At 36.4% G+C, this 14,509-nt stretch overlaps 2 protein-coding genes across 11 annotated transcripts; both read right to left on the bottom strand.

The window, feature by feature from the left end:
• Positions 1-102: 102 nt before the first annotated feature.
• Positions 103-9,463, bottom strand: LOC107265327 (multidrug resistance-associated protein 5). Of its 9 annotated transcripts, none has more exons than XM_015734681.2 (25): positions 7,786-8,148; positions 7,507-7,707; positions 7,258-7,368; positions 7,034-7,189; positions 6,799-6,957; positions 6,530-6,677; positions 6,229-6,462; positions 5,971-6,144; positions 5,759-5,906; positions 5,527-5,675; positions 5,278-5,388; positions 3,986-4,131; positions 3,456-3,917; positions 3,260-3,386; positions 3,044-3,189; positions 2,856-2,986; positions 2,594-2,781; positions 2,242-2,518; positions 2,019-2,172; positions 1,825-1,953; positions 1,469-1,745; positions 1,233-1,401; positions 976-1,159; positions 694-886; positions 103-613 (listed from the first exon to the last, which is right to left on the bottom strand). In XM_015734681.2, exons 3-25 carry the CDS (start codon positions 7,344-7,346, stop codon positions 350-352), a joined length of 4,215 nt encoding a protein of 1,404 aa, XP_015590167.1. In that variant the 5' UTR covers positions 7,347-7,368; positions 7,507-7,707; positions 7,786-8,148; the 3' UTR covers positions 103-349. The 9 variants fall into 9 exon arrangements, with proteins under 9 accessions (XP_015590167.1, XP_015590166.1, XP_024938068.1 ...); XM_015734680.2 differs by lacking the exon at positions 5,278-5,388 and adding an exon at positions 4,783-4,893; XM_025082300.1 differs by lacking the exon at positions 5,278-5,388 and adding an exon at positions 4,783-4,893 and having other exon boundaries at positions 7,507-7,699.
• Positions 9,464-9,618: 155 nt separating this feature from the next.
• Positions 9,619-14,505, bottom strand: LOC107265329 (heterogeneous nuclear ribonucleoprotein H2). 2 transcript variants are annotated; one of them, XM_015734686.2, is made up of 9 exons: positions 14,371-14,505; positions 13,510-13,840; positions 13,278-13,421; positions 12,446-12,584; positions 10,679-10,851; positions 10,388-10,581; positions 10,199-10,318; positions 10,007-10,106; positions 9,619-9,877 (listed from the first exon to the last, which is right to left on the bottom strand). In XM_015734686.2, exons 2-9 carry the CDS (start codon positions 13,829-13,831, stop codon positions 9,789-9,791), a joined length of 1,281 nt encoding a protein of 426 aa, XP_015590172.1. In that variant the 5' UTR covers positions 13,832-13,840; positions 14,371-14,505; the 3' UTR covers positions 9,619-9,788. The 2 variants fall into 2 exon arrangements, with proteins under 2 accessions (XP_015590172.1, XP_015590173.1); XM_015734687.2 differs by having other exon boundaries at positions 14,385-14,496.
• Positions 14,506-14,509: the final 4 nt, after the last annotated feature.

Genomic DNA, 14,509 nt, shown 5'->3' with positions numbered 1-14,509 from the left:
TCATTCTTCTATCGGTCAAAAAGACAGTACAATTTCCTTTTTAACCTAGGGGAAGTTCCTTAATCTTACCAAGTCATTTCCGGTTGTAGCTACGAATTGATATGCAAGGCACTTGACGTATTTATTGTCGTAATAATAAAATAATTTCACTAAAAAAATGTTTTTTATATAATAATCTATATCCACTAAATGACAATAATAAAATATGTAACTCTGCGTCTTGTGGACCTTGAATTCATTGAAATATCTTACATAGTCCGGCGTGCTTAAACTAAGTATAATACTTTTTGTTATGTTTTTGCAAATTGTATAGGTAATCTTTCTTTGTAGCATTGCTTTTTCACCTTCTTTAACATCCTCGTACAGCTTTCTCAGCAGCAGCCATCATCATACTGAACTCAGAGTATGGATTACTCAACAAGTTAGTTGGCGTGTCAAATTCGAGAATCATTCCATTATTCATTAACAAAATACGATCGCAATATTGGACTGTTTGTAATCTATGTGCAATCGTAAGCACAGTGCAGCCTGAAAATTCTTGCTGTATCGTATTTTGAACAGCTATTTCCGTTTCGGGATCCACCGCAGCCGTTGCTTCGTCCAGTACAAGAATCTGTGAAAAATAGAAACATTGAAAAAGCAGAATCTAGAGCAAATAAATTAGCTTCATTAACGTCATTAGCGAAATATTACTTTGCTGCGTCGTAATAAAGCTCTGGTTAAGCACAGAAGCTGTTTCTCTCCCATACTCAAGTTATCTCCCCCAAATCCAACGGGGGCATTCAGTTGAGCGGAAACGGACTCTATCCTGCTTTTTAATTTCGTCTTTTCAAGGGCCTCCCAGATCTCGGTGTCTTCGTGTATTTTAAATGGGTCCAAATTGGATCTACAAATTAGGGTAAATACATGAAGTTGAGAATACTTTAATACTTGTTGTAAGACATTGTTATTGCTATAATACAACTTTTTACGTACCTTATACTTCCGCTAAAGAGTATTGGATCTTGCGGCACGATCGACAATTTGCTTCTCAACAAATCCAAGCTTGTTGTTGTTATGTCCACGTCGTCAATTTTTATTTTTCCACCAGCCAACTCAACCAATCTGAATAGTGCAACTGTTACCGAGCTTTTGCCAGAACCAGTTCTACCGACGATACCTAACAATATTTATCATATGTTGAACTAAAATACTATTATAATAATCTAAGCTGTTGATTCATTAAATCATACCGATTTTTTCCCCCGCTGTGATAGTGCAAGTAATTCCATTTAATACCAAAGGCAAACCCGTCCTGTATCTCATTTGAACATTTCGAAATTTAATTTCACCTCTAGTTGGCCAATTGACAGGTAACTTTCTATTTGTTTTTGTATATTTTTGTTCTTCGCTCTCTAAGGTCTAAACGGAAAATTAATTCATTAATAATTAGTCTAATTAAAGTATCGATCGTCAACATGAAATTTACCTTAATGTAATGCTCGATATTTTCAACGCTTATGAATCGAACATCGGCTTCTGATATCAATCGGACATAGTATTGAAAAACGCCTGAAATATGGGCACAGTAAGTCAAAGCCAAACCCGCGAGGGCTGGCGAAACTTGATCTTTCATGCCGATCACGAAAAAACCTGTGATACTAATAGACAACACAGCTAAGCCATCAAATCTCACTGCGAGCCAGCGCATAGCTATATTACAGAGAAATGACGAGGAATTGTTTAAATCAAACAATTCTTGAAACCTAAAAAAACAAAATTATTATAATGACGAGCACCTCAGTTATATCTTGAAGATGTTATAGATATTTCTCGTTTGCGTACTTTGCCAAGCACTCATTTTGTTTGTCAAAAGCACGGATGGTGCTCAGTCCCTGTGTGGTAGTCATGAGAAAACTGAAGATCGGTGATCGCGATGAGTTTTCAATCCGCCTGAGGTCGCGAATTGCTACCCTAAAATTCATAGCATTCTAAAATGTAAAATTGTTTTGTCTTCTGATTAATTTACATGATTTCACCTGAAGACTGCATTGATGAAGTAGTAAAGCGCAGCTAGAAATATCAGCGGTATTGTGAACCACGGGAAGACCATGCATATAAATAGAACAGCAAAAAGGACAATAAAGGTATTTTGTATAATACCCTCCAGCGTTATGGGTAACCTGGTATCCACTATAAATCATATTTTATTAATGTTCGAAATATATTCCATGACCTACATCATTCGACATGGAAGCTCACCTTCGTCCATGTCTCTACTGAACATGTTTTGTATTCTACCACTTGGGGTAGTCTCAAAGAATTTCATTGGAGCTTGGATAATTTTTTTAAACACTGCATTATGCAATGTCGTAGATGCGTTTATAGTGAATTGTGTGATTGCCAAACCACGTAGTAAACTCGTTACCAATATAACGACAATACATGAAGCGTAGACAGTCTGATAATAATTAAAATCTGGATTGTCGTTTATATTATTCGAAGGTATTGTTTCATTGCCGATAATCACAGTCTCGTTCTGTTGTTCAAATTATGCAATTAATTCAACTTAATATACAATTTTCAGAAGACACGTTTCAGATCAATTACTTACACCACCACCAATCTTCAACCAATTTGCTAGCCACCAATTACTAAAAGCCGTGCTGCCAATGTTAAAGAAAAATGCCAGGACTACCAGAAAACAGGCGAAATAACCACCTGCTGATATGACGTACATGTGATAAGTATGAGCCTTGACGCTACCACGTTCCACTTTGTCAGGTACCATTAAAACAGTTCCTTCAAAAAGTTCAGAACATTACAGAGATGAGTATTAACAATCTTCTACAGAATGTATTTCAAAGTTGACCAACCAGCATTCTCCACTTTCTCTGGAGCCTTCACATTTGCTTGAGAATTTGAACTCAAAGTTCGGTCTATACTTTTCAATTTTTCTACTTTATCTCCACCTGTCTCCGTCTCTTCCGGTTCGCTATTCTCCTGTCTACACGCAAAAAAAATAGTTAAGAAAATATCCTAAAAAACTATCCAATAAACCTACTCTGCAAGATTACTCTCAGATTCCGCCTGAATGGTCTTGATCATCATCGCATACTCCTTATCAAGTTTCATGAGGTCCCCGTGAGTTCCATGTTCGACTATCCTGCCTTCCCGCAGCATATAAATATCATCACATCGGTTTAAATACTATAAAAATTATTATCCAATTGTTATGTCAACTTAAGACATTAAGACATCAATTAAAATTATCACATACTTGAACTTGATGCGTGACGAACAGGACGGTTTTATCCTTAAGAGCATCTAATATCAAATTGTCAAAAATATGGATACCTACGTGAGCATCTACAGCACTCAAAGGATCATCCAAAAGATAAATGTCCCTGTGGAAGAGGTAAAAAAGTGTTAAAAAACCTAATTTTTATTTTTATACATACATATTCTTAATATACCTATCTGCATAGAAAGCTCTGGCAAGAGCTACTCTCTGTTTCTGTCCTCCAGAGAGATTAATGCCTCTTTCGCCGATCTCAGTCTGATCTCCACCTGGCAACATATTCAGATCCTGACCCAAGCTGCAGGCTAAAAGTGCTTTATAGTAACGCGTAGATTCAAAGGGCTCGCCAAACAAGATATTTTCGCGCAGAGTCGCATTTATGATCCACGCTTCTTGACTAACAAAAGCACAAGAACCATCCCTCATCACTTGACCGCAGTGTATCCTCAATTGTCCCAACGCTGCAAGCAACAAACTCGATTTTCCACTGCCAACGTGACCGCAGATTCCAATCAATTGTCCCTTGGATGCTTCAAAAGAAATATCTTGAAGAACTTCTATTCGCTTCACATTTACTGAATTTCTCAATCTCTCAGTTTCTTCATTCTCGCTCTTCTGATTCGTGTGGACCTTCTTTCTGCAAGAACACAGAGTATACCTTACGACTTCATAAGTGGAATACTAACTTGACTAAACCAGACTTACTTCTTCTTTCGCTTTGAGCCAGTTGATTTATCTTCTTGATTTTCAAAGAAAGTACAAACAAATGTTCCGTGGACAATACCGACAGCTTGTGCTTCAATAGTTGGCTTTAAAATCAAGCAGTTACCCTCTTCAAGTAGCAGCAAACTCTATACATACATTATTGCGTTAATTTTCTACCTAATAAGTACATTATCGAGAGTGGAGGAATTTAAACACTGTAGCATTTATTAGTAATAGCAAACTCAAGAAATTTCAAATTAAAGATTTAACTTATTAATTAGATACTTTAAAGAAATGACAAATTTACCGAATATACTCTCCATACTCGATTACAAGCACAAGAAGAAGCAAGCAAGGACAAATAGGCAAAGACCAACATTACAAACAAAATTGAAGCCATTAAAGCAGAAACGAAGAATAGAAATGTACATAGTCTTAGAATTTGTTGACGAATTGACACAGTGCCAAATGCATTAACGAATTTCTTCCATTGATTTCGCTCCCTGAAAAATACACAGTAAACGTTGTATAAGCTTATAATTTTCACGAACAATAATAATTGGAATAAGCTGCATAATGAAGTACAGAAGGCTGTTCATTTATAAATGATGATTCTATTTTTTTCAATGATTGTTATTTAAATTTAATTGAGGAGATTATTTATAAATAGACGATAGCACGAGCTTTTATAGAAAAAGTGTATGAATAGAGGTAAAAAAGAAGCTACGCATAGTTGCATTGAGGAAAACTCATCGGTAATTATTAGCTACTTCGCACACGATACGAATAGCTGAGACCTTGAATCGGCGAAATGATATCATGGCATCAAATATATTAGCGACACCCATCTGCAATATGTTGAATGTATTACGAAGCTGCGAATTGAGGAAGGTCAAAAGTGGGAATACCTGAAACAATTTACGAATTGTACCAATTCTCATTCATGTCCACTTCCTGTTATTTCAATGAATATGTGTGTGAATATGTGTGTTGTGCGTATGCGTGACTGATGACTGATACAGGAAATGGAAATCTAGGATCTAAATACGGGCATCTGATAAAAAGTTTGAGAAAATGCTATCACTTCTGTCCTTCTACTCTTTAAACTAGACTATTTTTTCGAACAAAGCCGGCATTTTATCTGTATATCCAATGTAATATTACTACAAAAACAAGAATATTTAAGGGGAAATCTACTAGCAAATATTGACATTAAGTATTGATAAGACCCAGGTAACATACTGGATTTGTGAAGCAAAGTAAATTAAGTAAAACATAAATTTATGCAAGACCTTAAATCTGCTAAAGGCTATGAGAGCATCGACAACATTTTGTGTCCAATCCTTAATTCTCGAGAGGGCCTGCTTCATCTGATTTCCAAAAAATGTGCAAATTGGAAAAGCCTGGAAAGATATTCCGTTATTGAATGAATGGCAGCATGAATTTCGTCCTAAAACGCGAATAATGATCATGTGAAATGTTTTGTATGCCGAAATGAATTAGAATTGAAGAACTACAGGTGCCTTCCACTTCTCACTTACTTCTGCGGCCGTTAAGTTATTTCCGGCGGCAATATGCGACAGGAAGGTTACAATGGCCGATATAACAGGCACTGTGGGTGCCAGTGATACACTAAGGCTCTGGAAATAGGCAGTTTTCAAAAGTAAACTTTGCTCTTGTTTTCTAATACCTACAGGGAGAAGCAGTTCGTTACTATGTAGCAGCAAATTGCTGGCTATAATTATTACTCGTTAGATATGATCAAGCACTGACCAATAAGATCTTCACTGAAGCGTCTCTCCCATGCATACATCTTTATCAACTTTATGCACTGTAGTATCTCATTCATCAGTCTGATTCTCGAGTCGCCGACCTTCACGGCTTTCCCTCGATAATAACTAGTTGTCCGTGAAATTATATACTGCAAATCAGATCGGTATATGGAGTCATATAAATATAACTTTCAGTGACCTCTGCACTCTTACCTGACAAGGATAAAATATCAGAAATGCGATCATCCCCAGCAAGGCCATTGGACTTAGGATCCATAAAATGTAAAATACGCCGCATATGGTAACTATGGGACCACCGATTACCATAGGACCGAGAATAACCATATCAAATACTCTCTGCGAGTCGTTAGAAAACACGTTAAGTAACTGCAATCATTTTAGATAAATAAAAATTCTTGATTGCTGATAAACTGTCATTTACATGATGCTAATTTCAATTTTTGTCATCACCTCCCCAATGCTTTTATTGCCCAAGTTGTTCAGTCGAATGATTTTTCTATAACACACGATTAGGCATGCAGAGCGCAATCTTAGTGCTGTTCTGTAATTCATAGCCCACATCGAGGAAAATATTAGTATGCGAATAAATTCAGATAACGTTAAGAGTAGAGCCCATTTTATTCCTTCCTGGATATTTCCGTCGGAAGTCTGTACGAAGATTAGCAATCTTCGCATTAGTAGTGTCTGCATCAAAATGTAATGTTAGTCTGTCAGATCATATTTAGAATAAATCAAGATAAAATAAACATACAGGAGCTATAAATCCCAATATAAGAGATGCAGTGTACAAGCTGCAAGAAATGTAAATCCTTGTACGAATGAACTTCCATGCTGCTGAAGTCAAAGATGCTTTTTCATGTCCAAATTTGCTCAGCTCCTCGTTCCATAATAATTCCAGCCTAAATATTGCAAACAATTCAGTGATAAGTATAAATGAAGAGTGATGAACATATAGATATGCTATGCTCAGAAACCAAAGTTTAAGAGTTGAAATAGTTCAATTGCTTTATTGTGAACAACCTCTTTCCATTATATTCACATCCATCATAAGGTGAAACAGCAGGCAAATCCTTCAATGTAATTCCTTGCCGAAAAGCCTTCCACATGTATTTTGAGAGCCAGGAAAATGTAATGAATGAAAATAAACCTACGTTATCTATGGGCATTGCTTCTTGTTTTCTGTAAAATATTCCTTTAATCCCATTAGCCTCGTACATTATACCTTATATCTAGTAAATGCTACCACTATACATACTTCAATTTAGGACGTAATGGTATAAGGTTCCTGAGTGCATTATCATATTTAGAAAATCCACGCCCCGGAATATATTGCATTGTTCGTTTGGAACTATCATAATATTCTGTATTTCTTAACGGAGAACAAAACTCTCCATCCATGACATCACCTATTCTATAGATACAAAAGTAAATAAGTTTTATGCCTGTCCTAACAGAGAATATATAAAATTCATGAAATACCTGTGTTCAAGAGAAATACATCTTCCAATCTCATTTTCAGTACTTTCATCTTGATTCTGTATTTCACTGCTCTTCTCTTCTTTATCCATCCTTATAATTTTTAAAATGTACCTTTAAATGCAAAAGACATTAACTATTGAAATCAATGGCAGAATCCCTCATTAATATTTATGTATGAAAATTGCATTAGAGGGCTTTCAGATGTATAGCTCGGTAATGCCCGAAGAGATTAGTGTTTACAGACCCTACCTTTTCACATAGAAGTTATCCAAGCAGGTATATCGAACTTAAAATTTGAATAAATCCTGCTTAGAATTTAATTTAACAGAATCCGTCACTTGATAGAAAAATTATATCGTATGTGATGAGAAATAGAATGTCTCTAATACTGACGACACTTTAATGTTTTACTGCATTAGTGTGACACATTACGCTTCCTTATCTATAATGCTATTTAAATAAACGATTATCAGGGAGGTTAGATTTTATTCAGCTCAATGAAATATCTATTACGATAAAAAACATCACCATTAAGAAAGTCCAAAAATCTTCTTCAGTCATCATCAGCGATCAACTTTGTCACGTATTAGGTCATTTACACACCAATTTTTAAGAGATTCTGAATTACTCCGTTTATGTCAGTTTGCACTGTGTATTAGCATAAGCGAAACAAAACGTACGGCTCTACAATACAATGGACCGAATGCAAACAAAGAAATCTAATAATAGCCAACATTTTTTTTCGGAAAGCAGGATATAGGGTAAATGAGTTTATTGTAACGTTATCGTGTTGCTCTAAACTGGATTCAAAGCAACACAAAACAATTACACTAAACTACTAATTGTAAGCACAGTCCAATCTCGAATAAGTCCAGCCATTCTGAACTCCTTCCTCACCATTCTTCGTTTTTTCGAGGTCGGAAGCTTGTCTCACTCTAAATCTTATTCGAGTATGAGACGTATATCTCGTTATAAACCTTTAGCCAAATGTCAGTTATATGTACATATCCGAGTAAAACTAACGACTTATGACGAATAGTCTTGACCAAATTTATTAAAGGCAGTTGTAGGGGAGCCATCATTTTTAGAATTGATTCCCCTACAGCTTCAGCTACGGGCTTATAACGAAATTGGACTGTATATATATTAATTAACCACGTTGGATTTAGAATATTAACTTTTATTCTTATTTGCTCCGTTGTACAGCTCACACATAAACCGTTTCGTAAACGTCAATTCGTATTTCGCTCGCCTCCTTTTCACTCATTCCCTGTGTTTTTTTCTTCTATCGTTATTACTTGAGTTTACATTTTCTTCGCGTTTCAGTACATTGATTCGTCTCCTAAATTTTCCTGAAGTACAAAATAGAAGTATCTGACGAGCACGAGACACGCAAAACGCACGAGACCATTCGCATCGTGGAAAGAACTGTAGTATTCTTCATCTTCTTCGACTTACAAATATAATTGCAAATAAATATAAACCCTCACTTCAATCCGAGACAAGTTTTCTATGGCAAATCTGTATCAGTCAAATTGACATTATCAAAAGTAGGACTTCATAGGATACCTGAGGAATTTAATTCCAACCCAAGAATTGGAATCATAGTTTTTCATTAATACATGGACACCAAACTGTGCTCCTTTTGATATCGTCGATTCAAGTTCAACATAGAAAAAAAAAAAAACGTAAAACTTACAAAACGAAAGGCAACGAATACGCAAAATTTATGCCTCCGTGTTGACATTTGTATTTGGAGAGTTCCAAACATTGACTTTCGATTATACTTGCGCATTGAAAATTAAATCCTATTTCACATATAACATTTCTCAAATATTTCAATAGCTCAACCCAAGTACGTATGCGTTCAATTACCTTACGATTCTTAAACTAACTACTTGCCAGGATTTGGAAGTAATTGCGTGAGTTTCTTTTGTATGAACATTTATACTACAAAGAAAATGTAGTCTATGAAACAAAATTCATACTCCTGAGGCTTATAGATATCGAAGGATTCATGTTCACGAGAGCGATTCCTGAGAATTTATTCCTTATTAATAAACAAAAAAGAAAGTTTCATCGCTTTCATTGACATTGAAAATTTCGTTTGACATTACCAGGTTTTTTGTTTGACGGTATACCTATCTTAACATCAGATTAGCTGGATTTATCGGAACGCAATTCACTAATAAAAATTAGCTCTCGAACCAATGTAAGATTTTCAAGTAGTTTTTGGACGTGTCGTAACATCCCCGATATTTAACACGTGTACCAAGGCTGCAATGATTCATGATATTCTTACGTCAAATTACGTGAAAAATAAGTCTTATCCGCTATCGAATTATTATATAGTTTATATTATATGCTTTTTTTTTGCAAGAATCAAAAAGTGGAAAAGATTAATGGCTTATAACGGAAAGTCCATCACGGCTTAAAATGGATCTTAATGGAAATGATCCGTCCGTATATCTGTCATCGAAAATCCTTCCAATACGTTAGTGCCAACCGATTATGAAATTTCAGGTTCTCTTTCAAAAGCTGTTATAATTATTGCCTCCCAACTGACTGCTATATCCTCGGTTGCTTGGAGAGTAACCTGGCCTGAAGTTATTACCTAAACCTGAAATTCAAATATTAAGTTCTTGAATACCACCACAAAAACTTCAGACCTACCGTGAAAACTCTAATATTCTAATTAAGACAAAAAAAAACAGTCAAGTATAAATATTCAAAAATTACAGCAACCTACCGCCACAGAAGTTTCCAATTCCACCTAGGGACATTCCGCTGGAACCACTGGAGGAATTTAAGAACAGTTCGATATATCTATGAGACATGTGACTCTTGTCCTGTAAAAAATACATATATTAAAAACAAACCGCAAAAAGAATATATATCTTATATTTAAAAAAGGCAAAACAATATTGTCCTCCCAACAAACCTTGGACATAGCTTTAACAGCTTCCTCATGCGTAGCGAACTCGACATCAGCTTCTCCAGAAGCCCGACCACTATTTTCCAAAATAATTCGAATGTTTACCGGCACAACGGGTCTGAAAAACTTTAAACAAAAAAGACATTAAACGTAGAATAACAAGATTAATATAGCGTAATAGCTAAATTAACTTACGTCGGCTATGTCTTGTTCTGTAGCCCTGAATGGCAATCCTCGCATGTGTATGCAGTGCATACCGGAATTACCACTCCAATTGTCACCACTTCCTCTGAAATTACCGCCCTTCATGTCCATGTTCCCACGCATACCCATATTTCCACCACGCGATCCAAAGTTATTCCCACTGCCCCACAGGCCGCCGTCAAAATCTACAAACGCATAATGCAAGTAATTTCCAACATTTCTTCTAAATTTGTTTGCCGTTTCAAAAGTTCTGACACAACAGGCATGAATAACAATGTTTACCTCTGTTTCTGGATCCTCTGCCATTGTTACTAAAACGATTCATCCCGCCGAATCGATCACCACGATCGTAAGGAGCTGGTCTCTGATTAAATCCGCCCATCGGACCTCCGCGCATCTTCGGTCCAATACTTGCGCGCACCTCTGACAAGCTGCTTCGGAAGATTTCGATGTATCTGTTGGCGACCGAGGTACATTTGTCAAAATTCGAGATTCCCTTCCACGCGATGATTACTGTCGATCGTATATACCCGAACTGGACGTATCAAAACATTTTTCAAGAGAATTTTAATGAACCCTTGACATTTCTACCTCGTAATTCTAAGCGACTTTATCAATCAAATTGATCTTATTGACTGGTTCTTGAAAATAGTACTATATCTTCTTGAAACAGATTATAATACCCAATCTTCTAATAGAGCAACAGCGATAGTAGAGATATAAATGTTAATCGTCCCTTTTCAAAAATTAATAATGCTACTCCAACTGCAGTCTGATGCATAATGGACAAGAGCAAGCACATAATTTTTACTCTTCAGTTTTGCCCTGGATTCTTTTTCAAATATAATCTGTCAACAGACTAGTATACTTCATAGTTTAATCAGTTTCATTAGAGGTACAGTAAGTAGCCTGGTGAAAAGGAATATCTGCATTGAGCTGGATTAAGTTGTGGTAAATGGATGTATCGTTCTGGCTCTATAATAACCAGGTGGCCTCTTGTCACTCAAAAAGACAGTAGCAAAATATAATAGAAGTAATGCATACTCATGTCCCATGAATTCACCCTTCTTTACTAACGTCGTGCAGCGACAAATCAATGTGACCCTGATAAACCTTTGTAGTAAGGTACAATTACAATTGAACTCCACCGTCCTGGACAGCAGTATTTCTTTGAAATGAAGGAATATATAAGTGCGTGAAATAAGATTTGGACGCAATTGTAACGAATATGATGAAACCAGGATGAAAAGTGCAATTGTAATTATTAAATAAATGTGTGAAATTAAGGTGATGGCTACTACCTCCGGAGTGCCCACCCTCCCACGGCGAAATGCCTTGGGGTAGCCCTACCCACTTCCCATGGGATTTTGGTGGCGTTTGGTGTAAGGGGGTACCTCCCGCCCGGCGCCCACCCACAGGTTTCGGTCGGGCCAACAGTACTTTGCTTACATGCGCCTAGATTTTCTTTTTTTCTCTTGTTTATCTTTCTTTTTTTTTTGTTTCGAATTCTCTTTAGAATTTCGAACGCGGTTGTTTCTCTATTTTGCTATGCCGGCCGAAAGTGGGAAACGGACTTGGAAACTCTTCCATTACTTCCCGTTTGTACACCAGTATGGCGGAATAAGTCGAGACGATGTACTTACCAATTAGCAGTTAATCTGACCATTACTTAAATTTAGCCTCTTAATCACAAGACAAAAACAGTCATCGTGAGATGCTGGAATGACCGGAACGATAGTCAATTCTTATTGGGATGTTTAGAGTACAGGCAGCGTTGAATCTCAAATAATTTAAAATTCATTTGAGTTCGGACGATGCGAAATAATTAAGCATTCAGTCCAAGACACAATCGGTACGTGATCAGCTGGCGAGGACGTGAAGATTGTATCTTATCGAGTATGAGTAGCAGATTGTAAAGGAACTGCCTCTACGTAAAAACTGTTTCCCACTATCGACTAACAAATGGATAGGCCTACATGTACTACAATCGTAAAATGATATTGAAAAATCATAATGTATACCCAAACCCAACTAGCGTCAGTGCCCCACCTGTGTCCTATCTTTTCCTTGTGTTTCTGCAGAGCGCGCTCCGCAACATCTTTGTTAACAAATTGAACGTAAGCCTCCCCAGTACTGCGGCCCGTGTAGTCTGTCGGTAGCGAAATCCCGTTCGGCAATATCTCCAACCCTGACCCACACATAATCAAATAACCACATTGTAGCGTAACACCCATTACATATTAAAGTATCGTCAACTTATCAACAACCCTTACAGAGCAACATTTCATTAGCCCTATCGTCGCAATCAAAATGTCAGTCAAGCTTTAACCGCTTCTTAGAATTGCTTCTTGGAAAGCCATTATGACAAATCATCTCGCAGATGGCACCATTCAACTACGTAATGAGATCATTTTGTTCGTTTATTCGTTGCAATTCTAAATGCGTGTTAAATCTCAACTGGAGTACTGGTCTGAGCCTCTAGGGCAGAATATAGTTGCGAATAAGTCATAGTTATTATAACTGGTTTGCATGGATCTTATACTCTTCCTTCTTTTTCAAAAAATAAACATTCGAGAGATATTTAAATGTAATGTGCAAGTTTACGTATGGTACCATAGAAATTCTCGATTCTCATTGAATAATATAATCATTAAAAAGTTTTAATCCCTGTGATTTGACATGTTATTTTACAAGATTATAAGAAAAATATGATCTTACTAACACTTTATCTCGAGAATTGAACTGAATACAAGACAAAAAATTTCATTAGTACACTGACTAATGAATATATACAAAATAACGACATTTGCCAATAATAATTAAAACGATTAATACAATAATTAAAGTATGTGAGTAATTCAGTGGATATTAACTCTCATACCTGAGAAAAACTGTGCTATCTCCTCTTTGGAGCACCCAAATGGTAACCCGCGTAATCTGACACAGCCATCATCCATTGCATTTTCCAAATTTAACCCACTCCTCTTGACAACCCATTCCATTTCACCCCGCTTTGCCTTGAAAACTGGAAGTATAATATGCAGTGTTAATTAAAACCTCTCTTTCCTTCATCTAACTGTATATACAATATGACATATGTTTAAGGTATTGACCTTCAATGTATCGATGACCCATGTGATCTCGGTCCCTCTTGCAAGCCTTCTCAATGTCATCTTCCGTCTCCATTTCTATATAAGCTTCACCGCTTGGTCTCCCTTCACGGGACATTGTCATATGAATACCAGCCTTTCCATGAGAAATACTGCAATCGCTGAAGAACTTCATAATCTCATCCACAGTGGTAGACCAGGGTAGTCCTCGTAACTTAACAACATATCCTTCATCATCATGATCTCCACCATCATTCGACATGCTGTAGTTGTCCTTCTGAGGATTGTATTTCTTTTCGTTCTGATCTACACTGCCGTTCGACATATAGTTGCCCTGTCCATATACAATGTTGTAGATATGAAAATTATCAAGAATAGTAACGATTCCTTTCAAAATAATTGTTTAACTCATTGTAAAACGTTAAAGTAAAATCGCTTCTTGAACTGAAGCAAAATTTGGAAAAAGGGAATTCTTTAATAGAATATGTATTATTTATCGAACTATAAAATTTTAGCCACCGAAAGTTACGAGACGTTTGAGCCGTTTAACGTAACTGCGTGGGATATAGGCGACACCGTGTCATACCTGAGGTCACCGGCAAAATAAATTGCTGTTATGTACAACAAACTTGAAGAAACATCAAAGAATTCTTTTTTATCAAGTTATCAATAAATAAATGCGAAAAATATAATCAATATTATTTTACAACGAAGAAAAAATGGCGTTTTTGAAAGGGACGCTTCAAACATGCTCGCTCTCTGCTCAACGATAAAGCTACCTTTTGAGATTCCAAAATGTTAAAACGACTTAACAAAATATTGGCCTTTTCTCTACCAGCAAATAAAATATACAATAATACTCACGTATGCTTACTCACGTAGAGTTTATGTAGTAATATTCGATGCTGTTGAGCTTCGAAAACGTGTATTTTAACCGCAAACGAGAAGCTGACAGCGTCTACTCATCCACCGACACTACGCATCAAGTACCGATCGGCAAAAT

This window comes from Cephus cinctus, unplaced genomic scaffold (assembly GCF_000341935.2).
Source record: "Cephus cinctus unplaced genomic scaffold, Ccin1 Ccin1_scaffold0215, whole genome shotgun sequence".
In the NCBI taxonomy this organism is placed as follows: domain Eukaryota; kingdom Metazoa; phylum Arthropoda; class Insecta; order Hymenoptera; family Cephidae; genus Cephus; species Cephus cinctus.
This window is presented reverse-complemented; position numbering and strand designations above follow the sequence as displayed.